This window comes from Rattus norvegicus, chromosome 1, assembly GCF_021556685.1.
Source record: "Rattus norvegicus strain SHRSP/BbbUtx chromosome 1, alternate assembly SHRSP_T2T, whole genome shotgun sequence".
Classification (NCBI taxonomy): Eukaryota; Metazoa; Chordata; class Mammalia; order Rodentia; family Muridae; genus Rattus; species Rattus norvegicus.
In genome coordinates, this window is record NC_141534.1 from 148135912 (window position 1) to 148161155 (window position 25244).

Here is a 25244-nt window from a genome sequence, read left to right on the forward strand (position 1 = left end):
CAGGTTCCGCTGGCCTCAGAGAACCTTTTTACTCAAAAGCAAAGATTGCATGTTACGGCTTTACAAAGTCCCGAGTTTAAAAATAAACATGGGTATTTGAAGGAACACAAAAATAGTTTGTGCCCTCAGCTCTCCAAAGCCCAATGGCACTAGGTGCCTGCTGGCTCCGAGGACACCCAGAGAGCCCAAATCTAACACAAAGCCCTCATGGACCTCAAATAAGCGAGACAGCAAGGAAGAGAGCCTCCCAGGTGCTTGGATCCTTTGTGTTATCCAGGCCCATCCAGGCCCATCCAGGCCCAGCTCCCTCCAGCCACACAAACACCCACCCTGTTGGCTCTATTCACAAACCAGTTGTAAAGACAGTAGCTGACCTGAAACCCTAGTCACCACCCAACTCCTGCCTTTGAGGTCTCCTCCTCTCCAATCTCTGTACCCAGCCAACAGGCTTAACAGTGGAAGCTCCTGGCAGGCTGTGGAAGCCCCTGGTAGGCTATTCATGTCTTTCCATGAGCTGTGCCCTCCCCGGGATGCCTTTCTCACAGCCCCCTGCCCCACCCTACTCCCCCTAGTCAAAGCCCCATCATGCTTCAAGGCTAGCACAAATGAGTTACTTCATACATTAGAACCAGCAATCTGAGTTCTCTCGTTGAAGCTTATCTTTTCTCTGTGCTTTTTCTTTGGTCGCTGTGTTGCATTCTGCCTCGTCTCAGAGTAGCTATCATTCTTTCCCTTCCATAATCCTATGAACCCTCTTAGGCAGGGATCAGACTTCCTTTTGTGTGGACCCTGAGTACATCAAGAGAGGAAGTGTGGGGCTGGAGAGATGGCTCATCAGATAAGGTGTTTATGATCCTTGCAGGGGACCCAAGTCATCAGCACCAACTAAGACAGCTCATAGCTATAGGTAAATCCAGCTTCAGGGGAATCGAATACCCCTGGCCTCCATGCACTCAAGTGCATATACCTTTCTGCACGCACAAACAAATGCACATAATTTAAACTAATAAAAATGAATCTTAGAGTGGGGCTTGAGGCTAACAACACCTTAACTAAAGCCAAAACGCACATAGCTTATACCAAGCTAGCAGAACCCAATGTAATTCCAAAAGGCAGGCAAGCAGACCCTTGCTGGATGGTATCGGGACCTGAGAATGCTTTTCCACGGTAGAACTGTTGTTGCCTATGCAAGTCCGTGAGCACTCGCATGTACACACAGGGCCATGCTGGGGTGCCCTGACCCGCTCAGCCCCCAGCTTCTGGAACCCTAGTTTGAACTTCTCCACTGGAAATCTGTCCCTGTGTCCTGCACAAGTGACCTTTCCCACTGTGCCCTACCCAATCTAAAGGGATGTCGAAAGCACAGCTTACTGGGTAAACTCACAGGCTATTGCTGTGTCTCCCATGCTGCTTCACAACCAGACTCACGACAGCCTGTGTCAACAGAGAGGCAGAGAGCAGGGCACACAGAGAGACAGAGAATGAGCGGAGACAGCCACAAACACCCACTAAGGCTCTGTTCAGATGTCTCTGAAAGATCCAAAAGGTCCAAAAGCAAAGAGTCACATGGTTTCCTGAGACCCTGTGGATGTCCTGGCTGCTGTTCGGATAACAGGTCATGACCAAGTAGGCTGGGCCTCCATACCGGCTCTTCTAGAATGCCTTTTCTGTGTTGTGTGGGGGCTTGGCTGCCAGCGGGAAGGTCCAGACAGCTGGGGCTCATGTGTCCTGGCTGCAGTCTGGCTCAGAACAGCCTGTGCTGGCTTCCATGAACTAAGGGCATGTCACCCAGCTCCTCCTCAGGGCCAGACACGGTCTCCACACACTCATTTTCACCTTCTCAAAGCACACTTCAAACTTCTATCCTCAGATTCGCCCATTCCCAAGCACATTTTACTGGGTGCCAGGGTGGTTCATACCCCTCATAAGGAATCTGCTTTCTAAACAGAAAGGGCCTTCCTGTGAACCAACAGCAATGCTGAGGTCCTTCCTACCAAGCTCTCCACAGGGTTTTAGAAGAGGTACCTCCTTAGATTGTGGTGTTTAACTAGTCATTTCTTGTGTGGGCATCATACTGGCCACCGACACTTGAGAGACCTCTCCCAATCCTCCCGACAGCCTTGAGATCAGCACCATGGCTTTTTTTGCAGAGGTAATTAGCTAAAAGGAAAGGTCGAGTAACTCATTCAAGCCAGGCAATGGTGGCTCACACCTTTAATCTCAGCCCTTGGAAGACAGAGACAGGAGGATCTCTGAGTTTGAGGCCAGTTCCAGGTCTACAAAGTGAGTTCCAGGACAGTCAAGGCTGCATAGAGAAACCCTGTATCCACCACACACACACATACACATACACATGCACACACACACACACACACACACACACACACACACACACACACACACACAGAGTAATTTGTTCAAGTTCATATACCTTCATTACACAATGGTCACTGTGTCACCTAATCCCTGTGATGCTTTGGGCTCCTTTAACATCTGTCCCACCGTGTGTGTCTGGTTACGCCCATACCTTTGTTCTACCTACCCTCCTTCTCTCCCACGCCCCCTCAGACCTTTGCCTCTCCTCCATGTTCAAGACGAAGTGTTCTTGGGATGCTCCGCTGGCTTCTGAGTAAACAGGTTTATCCTTGTCCATCTGTCCAGGGCAAAACCATCTCAGGTGCTGACTCATCATGAGACTGTCAACGTCAACTTCCAACACCCCTGTTACTTCCCTTGATTCTTGGTGATTTGGGCTCCTGAATCACCATCTTCTCTCCTCCACTGCCCTTGTTTTGATTCGTGGTGATTTCTGTGCATGCAGAGATGACCCTTCCAATCGGCCTTTTAGACCTAAACTTTTTCCTCTCTCTCAGCCTCTCTTAACCTCTCTTGTCCTAACTTGTCATGACCAGTATCTCCAACCCATCTACAATCTTCATTTCCTTGGTGCTTCTCTCGAAACCAATGCATATCATCCAAGTCCATTCCGGGGCTATAACAGTACGCAAGCGGCTGGGCGGCTTAGAATGGGTAGAAATCTATTTCTTACAGTTCTGCACATTGGGAAATTCAAGATGGAGGTGCTAGCAAATTTGGTGTCTGAGGAGGATCTACTCTCTCTAGCTGTGCTCCCTTATGAAAGGGTCAAGTCCTTTGACTTCTTTTCAGGGCAGGATTTCCATTCCTGAGAGTTCCGTGTTCGTGGCCCAATCCCTTCTCAAACGCTCGCCCTCCTCACACCATCACATTGGTGAGGAGAGTTGAAAACGAGAGTTTTGCAGAGTCAGCAAATGATTCCGAACCTTGCAACTGCAGCCACCCTGCCCCGCTCAGCGACACTTCCAGGCTCTCCCACCTCTTGTTTCTTTCTAACACTTACATCATAGGATTGACTCCTCCCGTTCTCACTCACTATGTGCTTCATTAGACTCTTCCACGAAGGCAAAGGCTCTTATATGTCTGACTTCCTGATACCTCGAACACCACCAAGAACACAACTCAGTGAAGGAATCAACTATAATTGAGTAGTTACTTTATGATTATTCTCAATCCATCTATCTTCCTTGCTATACTGTAAGGCAGGGGGTTCTCAACCTGTGGGTTGCAACTCCTTTGGGGGTCTCATATCAGATGTCCTGCATATCAGATATTGACATTACAATTCATAACAGTAGCAAAATTACTATTATGAAGTAGCAACTAGGTAATTTTATGGTTTATGTTCCTCAACATGAGGAACTGTATTAAAGGGTCACATCATTAGGGAAGTTGAGAACCACTGCTGGGTCCACAAAGGGAGGCCAAGTCTGTCTCTGCCAACACTAAAGGTACACAGTAAATATCAATCAATGAGTGATAGTTGGGGATCTAAAAAGGCACTGCTGGGCTCCGTCTGCTGGTTTTACAAGGCTAACCTCCTCCCAGGTGGCTCAAAGGTAGCCACTGGTTCTCACTGGCTGCCACTTGAATGTGGGCAACCCAATAAAGCTGATAAGACTAAGGACAAAGACCAGAGGCCTCTAGAGCAGATATTTGAGTGTACGTATACCTGCCTCAGCCAGCCAGATACCTGATCCCATGGATATAGGGCGACATCCACATTTCTATCAAGAAAAATCAGAGGTTACCTGAAATTTTCCTTCTAAGCACAGACCACAGAAGGCCTCAACTGGGACTTTCTCCCAGTGATAAGCACTTAATGAGACCCCATCTGGGTGTCACATCACATGAGTTCAGCGTTCCTTGCCAACTGAATTCATGATTCACTGGGTTAATTTTCCCTTTAGTGAATAAAGGACTCACCCTAGGAAAAAGAGCCTATAGAGAAATCCAAGAACTTTTGCAAGATGTGCAAAGAGAAACTCGTGTGACCTCTAAGAATTCAAACCCCCAACTTCTCTGAAGGGTTGGGGACCAAATCCTGAAGTCTATGTGGCTCCAGATTCCTTCCAGTTCAGCAGTGGAGGAAAGAACAGCTTCCATGCAGCTCAGACTCAAATAAGGGAGTAGCCATCAAGTGTGGACAGAGGAGCACCGGAAGGATTCTGAGTCATAGCCAAAAGCAAGCAAGCAGTACGGGCTCTGGAGGGCTCATAACCAGGCTGTGTGTCAGGGTCAGGATCAAGGCGATTGGTGCAGATCCAGCCCAGCAGGTTTACTTATCTGACATTTGGATTCCTATTGCATAATCTTAAATAACTCTTCAATGAGCATGGCTGGAGGAAGCAAATCCACAGAACTGAAGTCCAGTCACTCTGATAACCACGGCTGAAGTCTGAGGGGAAGGACCAGGGAAAGGCTGGGAGACGGGGGGTTGGGAAAGGGAAGACGGCTGTGCTATCGAAGGAGCTGGGCAGATGACATCTGCAGCCAAATGACGCACGTCAGAGTAAATCTTACTTTCAACCTCTGCCCTCTTAAAACTCTGTGGCCACAACCTGCCGGAGGGACACGTCTGCCTTCTTCTCTAGACCTCTTGCACTCTTGAAATAAAGAGGTCTTCCCCCTCTCGTGCAACTGTGAAAGTCTTACAAAATATGAACTTTAGAGTGCCTGCCTTTGTGTAGGACAATAGTGTGAAACCTGTACCTTGGCCGTGTACTTTGAATCAAGTGGCTTGGCGTCTCTGAGCTCCAATTTTTTTTTTTTTGAAACGTGGACACTTAGATGAAATAATTCACGAAAGGGATCAAGAAAGAACAGGTCCCTTGTCCTGGTAGAAGTCGTTCTTCCACAGAAGGCGAGGAAGACCCCATAAGGTCACTGTGTTCACCACTGTGACCTTGTGGCCCACCTTATATGTGCAAACCATGTCATTTTGTGGCCTCCACGGCAGCCAAGAAGTGATGGGCTGATCCCAAATGCCACCATTGCCAGGGGGGGAAGACTCTTAGGAAATACAAAAAAGGTTTCTTCCTTCCCTCTAAGATCGTCCAGAAACTTCCAGCAAGTAGTGGGGAAGCCAGCACTTGTATTAACAGCGGTAGAGAAGACAGAGACCTTGCCTGAGGCCACAGTCTTCTCACATGGCCAGCCCTCGGCAGTGGGGAAATAGAGAAGACCAGCTAAGAGGTCACTGCTCTGATGTGGCTGATACTGCTGCCAGAAAGCTCTTGTGACTCGTGCCATCTCCCCCTCTTGTGTGACATTTCAACAGTTTTACCAATTTGCCAAATGCTTGGCAGGCAGCGTTTGAAGTTGATTGATTGATTTTTTTTTTTTTTATTTTTTTGCAACCTCCTTAGGCCCCTCAGCTGGCTTTACCCTTGAGAGAGTGGCTCCTGGAGACCACGGTGTGACCAGACCAGCCTGGATCAATACTGCCGTGCTCAGTGTTCACCATTTAATTATTTAAGGCCACGAGGCATTGTTTTCTTCTTGGGGCAAAGCTTTCAGAGCATTTAAAATTCATGGGAGAAGCCAAGAAGCTTTTTTTAGCTCCCTCCCTCGAAGCAAATGATATGTCTTTCAGTCAGGCCTCAATTCCAGTTTTCCAGAATATTCTACCCTTGATAAAGCTCTCCTGCTTTAAAAAAAAAAAAATTAAAAAAAGAAAAAAACAAAGAAAAGAAAACCAAGACATGTAGAGGTTAACAGAGCAGTCTTGTGATCCCAGCACTTGGGACTGCGGCAGAAAGACTAAGGCAAGTTCAAGGCCAGCCTGAGAAACTCAACAAAACCCTGCATCAAAAACAATCGAACAAAAACAATAACAATGGGACAAAAAACTTCCAAAAACAAATTGAGAGTAGGAAAAACAAAAGAGCAGAGAGGAAAGGTTAGAGAAAGGAGCTTGAGAAAGCCAATGTATTAATCAGCAGCTGGATCCCACCTTTAAATTTTGCAAAAGAGATTCTCCGGGTGCCAGAGGAAGAGAGACGCTCTAACCATCACTGGGAAATCACTGAGTGCAGGATGTTGGGGGGGGGGTGGTGCTTGAAAAGATAAAACTGTGCTTACTCCAGGCTTTGTGGTCCCTACTCCAGATCACAGAAAAGAACCCAGTAGGCAGGTGACTGAGGTCAAATGATGGTGGGCTCACTGTCCTGAATCAGAAGTTAAGAAGCTACTCACACCTTAAGGAGATATAGGAAACACTCCCACTGCGGAGGAAGAAACTCGGGACCCTAGGCACTGAGAGACACCCTGACTAGGGAAGTTTTTAAGGAGCTGTCTCCAGAAAGGAAACGAAGGCAGGTGTCCTTAGCTGCACACCTGGGAGTCTACAGAGCTCTGTGGCTACTGGGGGTGAGGGTGGAGTGATTGGGAGGACTGGGGGAAGCTCAGCCCTCCGCCCCTTGAGGACCAGGAAAAGCTGGCCATGCTCAAACATGTTTACTCTTTCCTACAGGAAGGATGTGCCAGCATCACAGTCCACCTACTGCTGCTTCTGCCCAGTGCATACCATGGTATGGGTGTTCTCAGGCTCCCCTTGCCCCTCAGTAGCTATAGAGATGGCTCCCTCCCACCCCTATTGTGATGGCTTGCATATGCTTGGCCCAGAGAGTGGCACTATTAGAAGGTGTGGCCTTGTTGGAGGAAGTGTGTCACTGTGGGGGTGGGCTTGGAGACCCTCCTCCTAGCTGCCTGAGGATGCTCAGTCTGTTCCTGACTTCCTTCGGGTGAAGATGTAGAACTCAGCTTCTCCTGCACCATGCTTGCCTAGATGCTGCCATGCTCCTGCCTTGATGATAATGGACTGAACCTCTGAACCTGTAAGCCAGCCCCAATTAAATGTTGTCCTTTATAAAACTCACATTGGTCATGGTGTCTGTTCACAGCAATAAGACCCTAACTAAGACACCTATCCTCACCTCTAAGTCCAAGTTTTCTTTTATTTAGGTCATATATGTCCAAATTCTTAATTAATCTCTTTTGGGTCAAGCAAGGACCTTTGGAAATAGGTAAAATCTATGGACACAGACATACCTACAACACTGTTGGGGTACGGGGTCTCAGAGTCCACATTCTCATCACCCCTGCTCTCACACAGTTCAGGAGCCATCACAGAAGACAGAGTGGGAAGATTGTAAGAGCTAGAAGTCAAAGAGAACCAGAATTCTTGGTGTCCAGCCTTCTGGACACAAAACTACTGTATTCATGAACTCACAGCTGAGGTTGCCTGTACAGGAATCTGCTCATGATCAAGCCGGTCAACAGTTTAGCACAGAGTTAAGGGGTTCACAAGCCCTCACCCTTAACTGAGCTATCCAGGTGATGTTTCTGTGAGAGGGAACATCAGTTTTTCTCAAGGGTGTGGCTCCTGGTCGTCTGACAAGCTCCAGTGGATGGCCCCATGCCCAAGAGCATATGACCGGCACGGACTGGACTGGAAGAGGGATATAATAACAGTGACAGGCGTGAAGCAGGGACAGGGAGAGGTGGGGATGGGTTTGGAAAGAGGTGAGAAACAGGGCCCATGACTATGACTAAACTATTTTGTATAAACTTTTCAAAGACTTAATAAAAATATTTTAAAACGTTAAAAAAAAAGAACCCTTCTTATATGCAAAATACATTTTCAGAGATGTGAAGAGAGCCCATTAAGATAGAGTGGGAAACAAGAGGAATCTGGAGACAAGAGAGGGTGAAAGGAGGGATAGGACTCCACAAGTCCAACAGTCTCAGCTAACCTGGACCAATGGGGCTTCCAGAGACTGAACCACCAACCAAAGAGCAAGCATGGGCTAGACCTAGCAAGTAGCAGATGTGCAGCCCAATTGGTCCTCATGTGGGTCCCCCAACAACTGGAGCAGGAGCTGTTCCAGAATCTGTTGCCTGTGGATCCTGTCCCCTAACTGGGCTGCCTTGTCTGGCCTCGGTGGGGGAAGATGTGCCCTGTCCTGCAGTGACTTGATGTGCCAGGGTGGGATAATACCCAGAGGTGGCCTCTCCCTTCTCAGAGGAGACAGGGAGGGAAACTGGAGGTGGGGCTATGTGAGGGAGGAATGGGAGGTGGTGGTGGGAGGGCTATGATCAGGATATAAAGTGAATAAATGAAAAAAAAAAAGAAGAGAAAGTGGGTGAATATGATCAAAGTATCTTAGATAAACACGAAAACATCACAACGAAGCCCATTAATTTTATACAAATATATGCTAGCAATTAAAAAATTATGCACACATATTTATCTGATTAGACAAGGAAAGGCTATAATAGAAGAAATCAGAATCATAAAGCAGAAAAAACCTGTTGTGAATTCTGTCCTCCAGACCCAACACAGCTGTTGCCACCCTTGAATCAGAGCTGCTGCCATTACCCAACAAAATCCTACCAAGATGGCCCACTAATATTCCCTCCTGAAAGAAGGAAGGGGGACACTAGGCCTGCCACTCCCAGAGAACATATAAATGGATCTCTTAGTGCTACATCAGAATTGCCTTCTTTAGTAATGGCACTGCCAGTAAGTTGCCCACTGTCCTGTAGGTGACCCCTACCCCTGCTCCTGGAGGTCCCCCCACCCTGCTCCTGGAGGTCTCCCCCATCCCTGCTCCTGGAGGTCCCCCCACCCTGCTCCTGGAGGTCCCCCGCACCCTGCTCCTGGAGGTAACACCAATTAAATTCCTTACTTCATCAAGCTAGACTTGGGAGGTATTGTTTCTTTAGTTTCTCACCGATGATCGGGGATGGACAGACATTTTCTTAGGAAAAGTCATGCATAGAACCGTCTCTTTACTTTAACTATTCCCATAAAATGGATGCCCAGACCCTCTCATTCTGCTGCTCCTCAAAAAAAACCAAAAAAACAAAAAAACAAAAAAACAAAAAAAAAAAAACCTTCCACCGTCTGCATCTGAATGACCTTGGGCACCCACTGGAGAACCAAGATTTCACGTTGCTTTCTGCCTCCCTCTTTACAGCTCCTTCCCACTTTACCTAAAGCCTGAAGGGTTTTACTCAGCACCTCCCTCAGCTGATTCAGGGAGAACTCACCAACTCGGGAAATCCCCAGGTCTTTCTCACACTCAGCAAAGCTCTAGCTCACGTCCACACACCACCCCAGAGAGAATATATGAGTGTCACTGATCACCCATGACCCGAGGTCCCATGAGCTGTGCATTTCCAAGTCTGGGTGGGCCTTCCTTTATTCTACAAGGTCCTCATGGGCTTTTTTTAAACACAGGAAGTCAGTCAGTACCAGCTGTCCTTGCTCAAATACTCCCCTCCCCTTTACCTCTTAACTAAAACCAGCTGACCCTGAGGACAAGCCCCTCCAAACCACAAGCTGCTGTATCCTCGCAGGCCAGCATGCAGAGCACAAACAGAGGCAGCTGCTGTCATTGCAGCTCCTCGCTCCAAGCCCTGGTAGGCCAGGCCATCCCAGGCACCTGCTTCCTATGCACCTCCCTCTAAGTCACTGTCACTGATCAAGAGCTCCAGCTTCTTCTTGTCATGTCACCAGCCCCATAGAAGACCCAAATACACTGTACCATCTTCCTTGGACTTCTCTACACCAGTGCCTTCTTCCGCCTGCTCCCTCAGTGACTCTTGCCCACAGCCGTGTGCTGGACCCACTCATCTTAAAAGACGAACTGCCCATTCCCCACCTAACGGCCTAAACCTCTAGCCCATTCAAACATTACCAAGCCACAGAGCTCTCCAATCCAGACTCAACCCTCTCCATCAGTCATGGCCTAGCTTCACATTCCTTGTTGGCTGGCCCACACCCATCCATGGTCCATCCCTGCTATAATCCTGGAGAAGAAACCCTGCCTCCCAATCTGGCAGCATCCGACCTAATGCAGGCAGACAGCCCACACCCAAGCCACTGGGCAAACTGGGAGGATGAGTTTCACTCTAAATTCGTGTTCTCTGACTGTCTCTCAAACTGTCATTCCCCACTGGCTCACGGGCTTGTGTATCTGTGGTAGCCTTGCCATCCACTCCCAGATGATAATTTCTCACTGCTGTCTTTCCCAGCTTCCCACCCTGTCCTCCACCCTTGCTCTCAAGCTGATGACCCAGCCTCCCACTCGTCAAAGGCAGGAGGCACGGGACTCCAGGATCTTCCCACCACACCTAAGCCTCACAGTGGCCTCCTCTTTAGAGAGAGAGAGAGAGAGGTCTCCCTTGCTTCTCCAAGGCACAGCCCGTCCCTGTTGCTCTGAGCCAAGCTTCTCATCATTGCAAGGTTGAGGCTTCTCTGTCGCCTTCCTTCCCTGGTAGCAGTCACTCCATTCTGCAGCTACTCTCACTGGAGCTCCCTCGTATCGAGCCACAGCTACCATTTGAATTCGCTCCCTTAAGGCCAACTTCGAAACAGAGGTCCACCCATCTCCAAAGCTCTCCTTCCCTGCTGCCCATGTGCCCTCCAAGCCGCCTGGCTCCTAGCTCTGCCTTCACACTGACTTAGATCTGGTCCAGCAGCCACCTCTCTGGAGCTCACTGAGATGCCAAAGCCCTTCTAGGCATGTTTTCCCACCAGCTGCTCCTCTAAGTTTCTCCTTTCCAGCCAGCTACTCCTCCACCTTCTTTGCTAGCTTCTCTCATCTGGCTGCTCCAGAAAGTATGGGTGCTCCGGGCTCATCCCTGTCCTCTTTGTCCTTTAGCTCCTGAAGAGAACATGCTGGCACTGAACTTGGCTTCCACCCCTCCCTCCTAATGGTTCCTCTTCCAGGACCTTTCACCTCTGCTAGCAGCCTTGTGCCAAAGTCCTTTACTTTCCCTCTCTTCTTGACCCCATATGCCACATATCATATCATGTCATCCTGTGAAACTTCTAACAAACCATGTATGGAAAACAAGACCTTCCTATGTGATCATCCAGCCTGAGCATTCACTCTGGCCTACAGAGCTAACCTGCCTCAATTTTGTTCCTTCATTTTCCACAGAGTACAACTGCCATTGTCTTAGAATCTAATAAGGATCTTGTCACAGCCCTTTAGTATTACTCAGCTCATACACATGGGGGAGGAGGGACAAACAGAGATATTGATTGGATGGATGGAAGGATGGATGGGTGGGTGGGGTGGGTGGATGGATGGATGGGTGGGGGTAAATGGATGGATGAATGGGTGAGTGGGTGAATGGATGGGTGGGTGAGTGGGAGGGTGGATGGATGGGTGGGGGTGGATGGGTGGATGAATGGATGGGAGATGAGTAGATGGAAGGATAGATGGACGGATAGATGGGTGGATGGTGGATGGATGGGTGGGTGGGTGGGCGAATGGATGGATGGATGGATGGGTGAGTGAGTGGGTAGGTGGGTGGATGGGTGGGTGGATGAGTGGGTGAGTGGGTGGGTGGATGGGTGGATGAATGGATGGGAGATGAGTAGATGGAAGGATAGATGGACGGATAGATGGGTGGATGGTGGATGGATGGGTGGATGGATGGGTGGGTGAGTGAATAGATGGAAGGATGAATGGATGGATAGATGGATGGGGGATGGACAGGTGGGTAAGTGGGAGGGTAGATGGATGAGTGGGATGGATGGATGGATGGATGGATGGATGGGGGATGGACAGGTAGGTAAGTGGGAGGGTAGATGGATGAGTGGATGGATGGATGGATGGATGGTGGATGGATGGATGGATGATGGTGGACAGATGGGTGGGAGGACAGTCTGCAAGAGGCACTTCTCTTCTTCCTTCAGGTGAGTTTCAGGGATTGATCTCAGGTTGTCAGGCTTGACAGCAAGCACCTTCACCTGTGAAGCCATCTTCTTTCACCCTCATTGCCTGGGTCCCTGCCGCTTCCACAGTCATACCTGATTTGGACCTGGCCTACTTCTGTCTCCAACCCCAGCCTAGGCTCCTTCTTTCCCCTGCCTAGATCCTGCCATGATGGTCTGATGTCAGTTTTTGAAGCACCCAGGACAGCTCTCTCCATTCTTGGTGCGTGCACGGTCTCTTTGTACCCAGGACACTTTGCTGCTTCAGAGGAGTGGCTGCCTAAGGGCGCATGGCCTGTGCACACATCTGAAGCTCGTCAGCCCCCACGCCTTCCCCTCGAGGACGACTTGCGGGATTTTGCTGGTAGATTCATTTATAGAATTTATTTGGGGGCTGAAGGGGCTGCTTACAAGAGCAAATAGTCTGTTTCACTCCCTAAAATGTCTATCCCAGATAGACAGGGGCCATAACTGTTTCACATACCACTGTCCCCATGTTGAAATAGTATTCTGGACATGGTAGATTAAAACACATCAAGATTTTACTTTATCTGTCTCTTCTCTTTTTGATACGATATTGGAAAATGTATAATTACCAAGACGGCTCTAATGTTCCTATTAGAGCTTACTGGCTTGATTAGCAGGGGTGTATCATGCCAGATTATGGCACTGGTGACACAGCTTGAAATGATAATGAAATGTTTTATGTGGTGAACATTGAAGAGGAGCACAATGTGTTGTCGGCTACAGAGAGGACAGGAAGGTTGGGCTCGGTGAAACGTACTGGAAACGTCAAATTAATGAGGCCGGAGTCATGAGTCATTGCTGCTTGTCCAGATGCCGCCCAAGCAGCTTATGTCAAGAACCCACACGAATGCAGATTTGAAGGTCATGATCCGTGGGACAGAGGACGTCTCAACGTGATCACACCCGCCACGATGAATGGCATGCCACCCCGATAGCTCTGTCTGCTCACAACTCAGCACTCCCCATCTCCACTCTCTCTCCCATGCCCAGAGACCTGGGATTGCTGGAAGAAACAAGGGTTTGTTCCAGTTTTGTTCCTCTGGCCATTTCAATTCGGGGATTCTGAGTGGGCTGAGGGACAGCAACGGGAGAAACCACGAGTCCACCTTCTACGGGACACACACTAAGTCACGTAAGGTGGGGAGACAGCAGACACACCACAGCCACCCCTATACCACTTCCTATCTCAGCTAACCCTTCAGGCCTGCACGCTGATGTTCACTCCCTCAAGGAGATTATCTGCTCCTGTGGAGCAAGGAAATCCACTTCTCACAGAGGTTAATAAACTCACAGATCTCATTACTCAGAGAGGTCATGCTGGTGAGAATTTTCATGCATTTAAAAAAAAAAAAAAGAGAGAAAGTCTGGAAGAATACTAAGGGCGCAGTACTACTGTGAGGTGCAAGGGCAGAGAGGTGACCCAAAGGATGGAGCCCCTTCCTTACATGGGGTCCCCCCTATGAACAGCAAGGCTCAGAGTGTGCTCAGTGACCACAGTCACTGGCCACGGAACCTAGGGCTGCCTGCCTCTGCTCCCACGCACAGATCTCCTGGCATGTCGGCAAGTCGCCTCGCTGGGGCCACCTTTAAAATAATCTCGATTCTTCAAGAGACATCTGAAGGCTGGTGATAGACCTGTATTTGCTTCAGCTAACTGCCTGCCCCAGATCATTCCCTTTCTTCTTGACCTAGCCTCCAGCTCCTAGGTAATCCTTGGTTCACACTGAAAGGGAACCATCAACAGCTCCAGCCCACTCTTGCTCCTTCCTGCCCAGGTAACAACGCTGCTTGGGATAGAAGTGCAGCTCTGTGGTGGAGCCACCGTGTGTGAGGGCCCAGGTCCCATCTCAGCGCCCCAAAATACACAAGTGGATAAACGGAGACTCTGTGGCCCACACCTGCTCTGAGCTCTTCCTGGACCTCTTCCTCTAACATCTCCAATGTCCCCTTGGCTTTGCTCTCTGCCTCCAAATCCACCCTTCCTTTGACCCTGGCTCCTCTCCAAACGCTCTCCACTCCATCCCCCAACCCTCGCTCCTTATATGAGGTTCTCCTATGGGTGCATTTGTGTTTACCCGCTTAACTGAACCTGCTCTCATATTCATCAGTGTCCCCACACTCCCACTGCCACAGTATTTAACAATAGCCACCGTCTGGGTCTCACCCTCCTCTGGGTGTTAGGAGGTCGCTGGCCTAGTTGAAAATGATCCAGTTAATAGCATTCTTTCCCACAGTTCCTACAACCAGTCTCCTCTGCTTTCAGCCCGTCCCATCGCCTCAGTGCATCACTCCCTTCCTCCCATGTGTTATATCCCTTCATGGGGGTGGGGGTGGGGGTGTCTTTGCCTAAGTTTTATGTCTGTCTTTCATGTTAACTTACTCTCTCCCTGGGCTGGTAGATCAATCCACCTCAGGTGACGGCTGCCGAGTATAGATCTGACCCCCATATCATTTCTGAGTGTATACTTCTAGAAGGTGCCAGTGGATGGACGGCCACACATGGAAATTGGTGAACTTCCTGGCACTAAACTCCCAGCTCTCCTCCAAGAGAGAGAGCTGCCTCTCCTCTTCTGTTCCCAGTGAGCCAGGGTCACCCCTATCAGCCGCAGACCCTAGAACCATCCACACTGCTGACAGCTCGGCCTGTTTTTCCTCACTCCAGCAAGTCTGTCATGAAGGCCCCAGCCCCCAGCAAGAACAACTACAGAACGTGACTTTGATTCTCTAAGGGGCTCAGGCTTGCTCAATTCCCAACTCAGTCCCCTCCTGATTAAAAGATGGGACAGGTTGCTGAATCTCAGATTCACACGTGAGGACGCCTTCAGGGTGGGGAGGGGACACCCTTGTGGAGACAGGAGGTGGGGGGGGGATGGGATGTGGACCCTGAGGGGAAAAATAGCAACAAAACGAGACTCGAGAGGGCAAACCCCAGTCTCGCCTAATGTGCTCACGTGTGCCCAAGCTAAGCGAGCACGTAAGGAAGACCCTCCTAACTCCAGGGAGATTCCCACATGCTTGGTGTGCACTCCCGGAGGCGGCCTGGGCTCCACTCCAAGACTCACTTGCTCTATCTCTACCAGGCCTGCCCTCTTCTCCCTCTGCTCCCTTCATTCCCTCCCCGGACTGTGGTGGCCCTTTCACAGGGGTCGCCTCAGAGGATGGGAAAAGCAGATATTCACATCACAATTCACAGCAGTAACAAAATTACAGCTATGAAGTAGTAATGGAGACAATTTCGGTTGGGGTGGGGCATCACCCCAACACGAGGGACTGTATTAAGAAGTAGGAAGGTCGAGAACACTGCTCTAAGGTCTTTCTTCCTAATCCCTTGACTCTCCGTGCCACCCTCTTCTAAAATCATTTCCCTAAGATAATTATTCTCTCCTACAGAGTGGAAGCTATCCCCTCACTGCCGCAGACTGAAGTCCAGGGATGGCCGCATACGTCTGCCTTCCACCCTTATCTTCTGCCATCTTTTCTCTCCAAACCAGGTCTGGCTTCACCCTGGCAGTGGGTGTAACCACTCCCTGAGCATCTCAGCCATTCAACAGGTGAAATACAGTGGGTTTGAGGCTGGGGGGTAGCTCAGTGGAGTGAGATGGGAGGGAGGAGGGAGGAGGACAGGGAGGGAGGAGGAGAGGGAGGAAGGAACAGAAGGAGGGAAAGAGAGAGAGGGAGGCTTCTTACAGAGATGAAAGGACTTCTAAGCTCACACAGCCAACCAGGGGGCTGGGGTTGGCCCATTCTAGCTTCACTGATAGCCCAGGAGGACAAACTTGCCAAGCGGTCACCGGTCCACCTGGAGGAGGCAGAGACCACTTCTTCACACCATACGAGCTAAAGCAGGCCTTGCTAGCACCTTCACCCTGCCCCTTGTCCTGCCCCTTGGGACATCCTGGAGCAGGCTGCATCCCCTTTCCCTTGAGGACCTTCCCAGGTACCCTTCTCTCCCAGGACAACAGAAGCCAAAGCAACTCTCTTTTCTCCACTTATCTGAACAACTCCAATTAAACACTTTCCCAATTAAAGATCCCAGAAGGGCTCCAAAGCACAGGTGGGGTCTGCAGTGTTCCTCACTAATTAGGTCCCTGTGGACTGCCCTACCCCATGACCCAGACAGGATACCTCAGAGCTACCAAAAGGCTGGCTGCTGGGATCAGCTACTCTCGTGGGATCCAGACCCATGCCTTCCCAGGAAGGACAAACAGCAGAGCCTGCCTAACCTGAGCCCACCTCCCAGCAGAGTGGGAAGCAATCTCAACAGCCCCCCTTTGGCCAGGAGGCACCCAGGGCTTCTTCAGGTAGAGAGTCTGTGTTCTCTAATTCCTCTGAGAATAATAAGAAGACTATCAAGTTTGTGAATAAAAATGTTGTTGAAAAAAAAAATCTCTTTAGTCTTTGACAAATGTCTAAATGTGTTCCCCACAAGAGTATTTTTATTCTAACAAGCTAATTTGAAATATAATTTAAATAATTTCTACCAGAATGATACCATATGACTAACAGCACCTTGGTGGCAGAAGATCACAGTGCTTTCAAAGAGGCTTCCATCCTGCCTCGTCCCACACAGAACACACCGCGCTCTGAGACAACCGTGCTTAGTGCCAACTCTCACCTTCAAACTTATAAATATCCTGGGGGCGCCTGCACGCCCAGTACCTAGAAGACGAAGGAACACAGCAAAGCAGCGCTTACAAGGCCAAGGAATCAAAAACAACACACGGAGCTTTCTGCCCCAGCTCCACCACACCTCTCTCTGCTCCATTCGTTAAGCAAAGTGTGGCTCTGAAACCCTGCGGGGTCAGGGATCAGACCCCAGGGGCTCTGGTGTTCTGAGAACCTTTTTCTCTCTTGTAAACACACTGTGTGGTGCTATTTGCTTCATGTTGGACAAAGAGGGGGGAAGTTCTTTGCTTGTCAAGTGATAAGTTCCTGTGCCTACCCGACTAGTCAAGGGGGAGTCGTCCTCTGGAAGTTTTAAATGCTTTGGGCTGAGATTCACTGTTGAACCTACCTGTTTATTCTGTGTTCACATGTGTGTTCTATGACACTGGAGATGGCACCCTGGGCCTTGAGCGTCCTAGGCAAGTATTCTACCACTGGGCTACACCCCAGCCCTGGTGCTTGTTTTGATGTTTTAAAAACTGTCTTATACCTGAAGCTAGGAATACAATGTCCTTCTGCGAGTACATCTTGTCAGTCCTCTCCCTGGGGGAATTTTCTTTGAAGAGAAGGACAGTAGTCCTTTGGAGCACAAAGAGGATTTCTAAACAGGACACGGGTATTTTAGCTCCCACGGAACTATCCCGTTTGAGTCTTTGAGCAAAATTATTTCTCCCCGTATTTCTAAGTGAGGAAGAACACTGGGTCTCCGTCCACTACCCACCCTTAGCAACGATGGCAGGCGAGTCCTTAATGTTCTCACCATGGTTCACTAAGAAGCAGTGACTTACTCAAAATTACACAGGCTCCCCAAATTACCCAACGCTAATTGTGTTCTTCTCTCTTTTACCATTCTTTTTTTTTTTTTCCTTCTGGTAATTCATTTGAAGCCAACAACTGCTTTAAGGAACTGTTGCACAGACATTTTAAAAATACTCTGCCTTGTTCTTAGCAGGTTTACAAAAAAAAAAATATGTATCAAATTTGGCAAAATGACAACTTAGAATTAGGTGCAGATCTAAATGATGATGTATTTTTATAATTACTGGCAGGAGAAGATATCCACTCAAGACTCTTTTTTTTTTTTTTTGGTTGTAAAAATTATGTTACAAAACAGATATGCAGAGTGATTTCATCTTGTTAAAAATATATCTCCCTTTGTAGACGTACATCTAGACACACAGTCATACACACAGGAAGAGTCTGCAAAGGCTGGTACCCAACCAACTGTTGGCGAAGGTTGTCTCTGAGATGTGGGATGTCATTTATTTTCCTTTCCCTCTTCACTGTTACTCCATGGTACGAACGTACGATACTGTTATAATTAGAATAAGAAGCAAAGCTATTTTCACTTTGTTGACAAACAAGAACTAAAACCAAACGGTAGATGAGGAAGGTGGAGGCAACACAAGGACAGGGCAGTAAAACTGTCATCAGCTGTGGAGTGGCCCACGGAAAGTGCTTGCTGCAGGGGCAATAAGGACCTGAGTTCAGGTCCCAAGACCCACGTTAAAGCTGGATGTAGCGATGTGTCTACAACGTGATGGGGAGGGGGAGATCCCAGGGGTTCACTGGCCAGTGAAGCAAACTGTAGTGGTGAACTCTGGACTTAATAAGACACACAACCCAAAGACTGAGTTAGCAAGAACAATGAATGAGCTCTGGGTGAGTGTGATACACACTTGACTGAGGCATTACAGAAAAGAACATGGTAGTGTCCACAAACCACTGAGTCCTAACAAAAGCAAATCACCTGCTGGGCTCCGAGCTCTTCCTCAGGGGACTGTGTACAAGCTACTCGACTCAGTCCTAACTACCCTCAAGGTTAAGAATGGCGAGAGGCTTCCAACACGAATGATGGTATTTCCCAAAATAGAAGTGACCCCAAGCACTTGGTCCAGCTCCTGCTACCTGCTGACCTCTTCACTGCTCTTCCTCTCTGCTCCAGCCCTCAGCCCTCAGCCCTCTTCACTGCTCCCTAACAAGCTAGGCATGCCCACCTCGGAACCTCGCACTTGCTGTTGACTCTTTCCTCAGCTTCCTCTGGGCTTGCTTTGCTTCCTTTGGGTCTGTCAGCCCACTTCTCAGTGAGGCCTTCCAACTGGTTATCTAGAATCTCTTCTGCCACAGCACCTTTGAGCCCATTCCCTTCCTTTTAGTGTGTCTAACGAGCTGAATTTTATAAATAAAACAAAAACAATCCTGTTTACTTATTTGCTGATATCTATGCGTTTTGTAATCTAGTTCCTTCTAAACTCTGTCTTTCCCAATATAGAGACTGAAGGAAATTGCTATTTACGTGAACTGGAGGAATCCTAAATGCCAAGTCTTCTGGTACCTCTCCAGCAAGAGATCTTAGATTCCCCAAACACATGGACATCCCCCATCACCTTTTATACCCTTCAGATGATAACATTTTGTTTACACTCACAGCGTTTAAGCACAAAGAAAGTGCCAGCGTGGTTTAGCTCCCTCTTTAAATATATAAAAACCCACAGAATCAGGAATTAACTAGTGGGTCAGCTCATCTTTGGGTCCCCAACAGCACTGGACAAACATCTCACAGAGGAGGGGTTCAAATTAACCTTAGTGAAGTTGAACAACAACAAAACAAAACAAACAAACTGGGCCAGGGGAAAGGAAGCTCATTTTAAAATATTTTTAAATTTATGTGGTGGGTGTTTTGTTCTCCATGTGTATCTATACACCACGTGTGTGCCTGGTGCCCACGGAGGACAGAAGAGGGTGATGGATCCCCTGGGACTGACGGGCGTGAGCCGCCATGTGGCAACTGGGAATTAAACCTGTGTGCTTTGGAAGAGCAGCCAGTGCTCTTCACCAGCGAGCGGACTCTCCAGCCGCTGACTGACTCTATGTTAGTTAACTCAGGACCCAAAGTAAGTAAAACCCCAGAACTTGTAAAGGAACACAGTGTAGTTCTGAGGTGGAAGGGACATCAGAAGTCAAGCAGTATAGATCACAGAAAGGCAGCCAACCGGATCCGGTGACTGTGGCATTCATCCACTCCGAGTAGCTGGTGGCTGAACAAAGCAAGAGAGTGTGAAATGCGGGCGGCCGGGGATGCAGTAGATCCCACTTGTAAACACCAACAAAATCAGCTGAAGTCACAACAGCCAACGAGCTGCCTTTTCTGTTGGCCTTTTATAGACGGTAAGAGGAGGATTTACAGACCCAATGCTCGGCGGACAGCACCTGGCCTGAAAATTAACTCCCATCACAGTAAAAACAAAGCTGCATCCAAGCGATCCCCCCCCCCCTCTCTCTTTCGGCCCTTGTGACTCCCCACTTAAGAAAATCATATAAGAGGTCCAAAAGCATCGTCCCTCTGAAGCTGGCATGCAAGTGAGGCTCCCACCGTGCAGACAGTAACCGATCATAACATGTTTATGGCAGGCCTGCGAGGCCACTGTACCACACGTTGGGGTGCAATGGTAAAACGGTAGGTCCCATCTGCGTGGAATGATTGGAATATGACAGAGTATAAATGAGTCAACAAAGCACAGGTAGTGACAGCTATGCTGTGTCAAGGGACTGCAGGCGACGCGGGTGGGGCTGGGTGAGAGTTCTGGGAGTGGTGGCTGGAAAGACTGATCCTGGGTCAATGTATGAAGGAAGGCAGAGGATGTCTGCAAAGCCAGAGTATGAGGATTTCCAAAGGCCCCAGGAATACCGACTAGCACATTCCCAGCGCTGCAGAGAGTTCTAGCAGACAGTGCTGAGCTAGAATGTGCTCCTGTAGTGATGTTGAAAGGAAGAAAGAAAGTGGTCCTTAGGAAAGGTGGGAGGAGGTGGATGGAGGGGGTCCTCCCCGAAAGAGGCCAGGAATCTTCAGCATGTAGTAGGTGGCCCTGCAGGGTGACTGGTGACAGTGGAGATAAGGTAGAGGCCTGAGCCTTTGTCTGCTGAAGGGTGTTGAGACAGGAGAGTGACAAGATCTGATTTGCAATCTTAAAAGCCAGTCACTTGGCTCCTAGGAAAAGACTAGACTGGCAGTAAGCCAGCATGGAAGCTGTGGGTGGGTTGAAAAGTTTATCCTTCCAAGAGGGAGGCAGTGACGGCAGGACTAGAGCCAGCACGGTGGTTATGGGAGAGTAAGCATACTCCAGTGTACTTGAGAATTAGAACTCACGGGGCTCGTGGCAGCATGGATATGGGATTGGGAAGGGGGTGGGGGCAACCAGGGATGACTCTTGGTGAACTAGCAGGAAGACAGTGGGGCCCGCTGACTGGGGGGTGGGGCAACAGCGGGAAGGTGAACAGCAGCAGCAATGGCAAGAGCTCCAGGGACGGGCGGATTAGAAGTCCAGGCCTTTCTTGGTAATAAAAAGGGAGGGTTGACGATGTATAGGCAGTGATATTTAGAGCCCTGTAGGTGATGAGGGCAAGTTGAGGAATTGGATAAAATGACCTGGAAAGAGAGTAGTGGCCGAGAAAGGGAACGGGGAACAGCTCCTAAGCATATCCACCACTGGGAGTCAGACAAAGGAGCAGCCAGCAGAAACACTGAACCTCAGAACCAAGGGAACAAAAAGGCAGATGGTGTGATGTCAGAGGAGCTGAGGGGGGTCTGGCAAGAAGGAAGACAGGCCTCCTCCATGAGGACCACTGAGGAGGAGTAGGGGAAGAGACGGACTGGCATCTAGAAGTTTCCGTGCTAAGGTAAAGGCAGAAGCCAGACTGGAGTGTGGAAGTCAAACAAGTGGTAGAAAGGAAAATGAATGTTGGCGATGGGCTTGCCCTGTCTGTGAGATGTCCTTAGAGGGACAAGGAAGGGAACAGAAGCAGGACAGGCGTGCAGGATTGGGAGAGGGAGCAGCCACTAGCTACATGTCACTATTTAAGTCAAGCCCTGAGTGACAGTAGGTGCATTAAAGTGCCCAAGGGCTGCTGTAACCGACCCCATGGCCACAGCACATTTCCAGCGCTGCAGCGAGTTCTATGGTGCAGTGCTGAGCTAGAATGTACTCCTATCCTGATGCTGAGGAGAAGTTAAGAAAGTGATCCAAGATGTTGAAAGGGTCTGGGCGGAGTCTACATCGGTAGAGAGCTGTTGACCAGCAAGAAAACAGGCAGGAAAGAGAATGGCAGCGACTATATCTGGGCTTCGCCTACTTTGTGGGTTCTTCTCTCTAACACTCTTCATCCGTTTTCCACCTTTCAGCCTCCTAACAGTGGCCAGGAGAGAAAGGATAGAGGGGTAGGGCGATGTTAGATGACTCCCTGATGGTTAGGGGCCCAAGTTCCTTGGGAACAAGTTTGATCTTCCCCGTCAGGATATCTAATTCCTTCGTGTTGTTTCTCCTTTGCACACAACTACTTAACAAACACTGACCAGCAGACCACCCTCTTGAGGCCCAGCATTTATGGACCCTCTGAAAAGTCCCCAGAATCCCAGTGTCACACAGTCACAGAGACTATCTGCTGCTGGCAAAAATCACGCCCCTGCCAGAGCATGAGGCAAATCACAGTCAGCTGCTGTGGGCAGTCTGAACAGCCCCACATCCCAGGCCTGGGATTAAAATGAAAACGTGCTCACAATGTTTCTGTGTTCTTTAAAGAAACCAAATTTTTTTTTCTTTTTCTTTTTTTTGGAGCTGGGGACCGAACCCAGGGCCTTGCGGTTGCTAGGCAAGCGCTCTACCACTGAGCTAAATTCCCAACCCCAGAAACCAAAATTCTTACTACAAACTACATTCTTGCTGTAGGAAGGGCAGGGAGATGGAGGGAGAGGTTCCTTTGGTCTGTGACTGCTACTTGGTCCACGAAAGAGGAGACAGAAGAAGTATGCACAGAAAGAGTGAGCGACATCTGAAAGGAGCCGGGTGGAAACAGCTGCCTGGGGAGCGAGAGCAAACATTGGAGAGATCACACACTTAATGCAGACCGCTTCACAGAAGGAAAAGGGCAGTAAACACCCAAGGGGGAATAGTCTCACCGGAAGAAGAAAATGCAGACAGATTTTTTTTCTTCTTTTAATTTCCTTAAACCCTTGTCTCATCTGTCTATACTATAGAGCCCTGAGGAGGTCTGACAAAACTGTAGCCAGGTCTGCTGCCGGCTGCTCTCATTGGCACTTCCCTCCCATGCCCATCCTATGCAAGTCTCAGGAAGGATGGCAGTAGTTCTATTTTTTATTAAAATGGCTCCCTCCATCCACCTCCTCTGTCTACACTATTTATCCAGCCTTTAGCCTCATTTCAACTTACAAACCACGGCTTGTACAGTCACATGAACTACAAAAGAAAATGGTAAAATGGCAGGGAGAGGTGAGAGCGACAAGTCAGCCATTAGCTACAAGAAGTGAGTAATACCCATTTATTGAGTGATGTTAAAATGACATGAAAGACATGTTCTGCTTTTAAACAAAATGCCAAGCCGCTCCTCCCTGCTTTTACACAAACAAAAATTACTTTCTGGTATTTTCTTTCAGCTTTTATGAGTAAACGTTTTCATGCCCTCAAATCTATTTTAACCTGAGTTTCAATATTTGTTTCTGATCTTCAGGTGGGCTCATTGGTCTCGTGTCATCTGAGGGGGAGGGGCAGAGGAAGAGTTAAAATTACCTTTTATCTTCCATCCTGAGACCTACATTTGCTAACTCCTTCCCAAAGATTTTGTTTTTTAAGTATGAAACCTGAGAGCCTCAAAGATTCCTGCTGCTCAAAGATCAGTTCTTTCATATCTGCTGAGAGATGGCTGAAAGTGTTACAAAAAAAAAAAAATCTGCCTTCGGGTAGGATGACTGTCTATCACCGGCATCCCAGTTGTCCAACATAAGTCTCTTGGATAGGCATCAATATTCCTAAGCAAACTTCCGATGGGCCCTTCTGTCCCTCATGTTCCTTCCTGTCATCCACAGCCATCTGCTCTCCTTTCCCAAGCTCTCTACCTTGCTTGCCTCTGCTCCCTCCAAAACTCTACCAGCGCCATGGAAAAAGCAACTCCTGAGGCTTGTTTAAAGAACGCTCGCTCGCTCGGCTCAGCAGCAGAGGGCAGAGATTTCAGACCTCTGGTTCCCTTAACCATCCTCATGGCCAGTCAGTCAGTGTGGCCTAGCTTCTGCCCATAAGCAACCACACACTAGGTTCTCCCCCTTTTACAAGGGTATCTGCTGTGCAAGCTGGGAGAAGTCTCCAAACTACCCTGGTCTCAGTTTCTTCTTCTGGTGAGCAAGCACAGAAACCATTCCTTGCATAGAGACTAAACACCATTGAGTGTGCGCTCACATCGGTGAGCAGATGTAAAGAGTTACTGTGTTATTAGCACAGTGGCTCCTGACTCACAGCGCCTACTGCTCGGAGAAACGCCGAAGAGAAATCAATCCTGCTTTTAAAATTACTTTATACACTCAGAAGCATTAGTCACTTCAACTGAGTGCTCCAACTTCCCTCCCAAGCAACTGGATCCTCACCTAGGTTCCTAACAGATTGCCACAGTCTTCAGCCATCTCAACGCTGCCTACAAGTCCATTCCTACACCGAAGGGTTATTATTGGGTGTGTTTCCTTTCCAGGAAAACTTCGATTTCCATGTAGCTGGCTGTAAATGCAGCGGTGAAGAACGGCAAACTGCTTTTCACACTCACAATCCCAGGCCCTGGAGTTGCTCGCACTAGGGGCAAGGAGACGGCGGAATGGCCCAGGCGCCGAGACCAGCCCCGGGTGCGGGTCCCCGCCAGGTGTCTCCGCGCCTGGCTTGGCTGAGACGGGAAGGGCCGTGGGCTCCCGGCGCAAAGTCCGCGCCCAGGCCGCCCCCCCCCCCCACCTCCCCAGGCTCCCGCCGCAGCACGCGACCGGCGGCCCGTAGCCCCTCGCGGGCGCTCCACGAGCTCACTCACCCCATCTCCGGCGCTGCTCCTGTGGCCGCTCCGACGGGGCCCCTGGCGTTCGCTCTCCGCCCGCTCGGCAGCTGCTCCCCGCGCGGCACATGCGGCGGCCCGAGTGCGCCCGGCTCAGCCCCGGCGCCGCTCCATTCCGCCGGCAGCGCGGCTGCTCTGTCGGTGTCGGGGCCGCCGCCAGGCGCGGGCCGGCGGGAGGGCGGGGGCTGGGCGGCTGGGCGGCCCGGGGCTGGGCGGCCGCGCTCGGGCGGAGCCGCCGGTCCCTCCCGCCCGCTCCTTACGTAACCTCGTGGCCCCCGGGCCGCCGCCGCCCGCCTGGAGCCGGGGGCGCGGCAGCGTGTGCAGCGTCCCCCGCGCTGCCGCGCAGTCGCCGCTTCTTCCCGCAGCCCCCTCCTCTCCACAGTCGACCCTGCACCCGCGCGCCCTGCCAGGCTTGGCGCTGCGCCTCGGGCGGGATGTCCCGCCTGCTGGACTTGAAGTCGCAGCTGGCAGGGACTTTTTGGCCACCTTTAGTTTGCAGACAAGGGAACCGAAGCCCCTCAGGGAGGAGAAATGATGTGACCAAGGTCACATACTCAGATTAGAG

At 49.7% G+C, this 25244-nt stretch overlaps 1 protein-coding gene across 4 annotated transcripts in view; it reads right to left on the reverse strand.

The window, feature by feature from the left end:
- The window catches only part of Homer2 (homer scaffold protein 2), a 92082-nt gene extending 67154 nt beyond the window's left edge, over positions 1-24928 (reverse strand). For 3 of the 4 annotated variants that reach the window (XM_087551633.1, XM_087551630.1, XM_087551634.1), the window contains exon 1: positions 24659-24816. In XM_087551633.1, coding sequence (XP_087407759.1) covers positions 24659-24663 — 5 coding nt within the window. In that variant the 5' untranslated portion in view covers positions 24664-24816. 4 annotated transcript variants of the gene reach the window in all.
- Between the last annotated feature and the right edge of the window lie 316 nt (positions 24929-25244).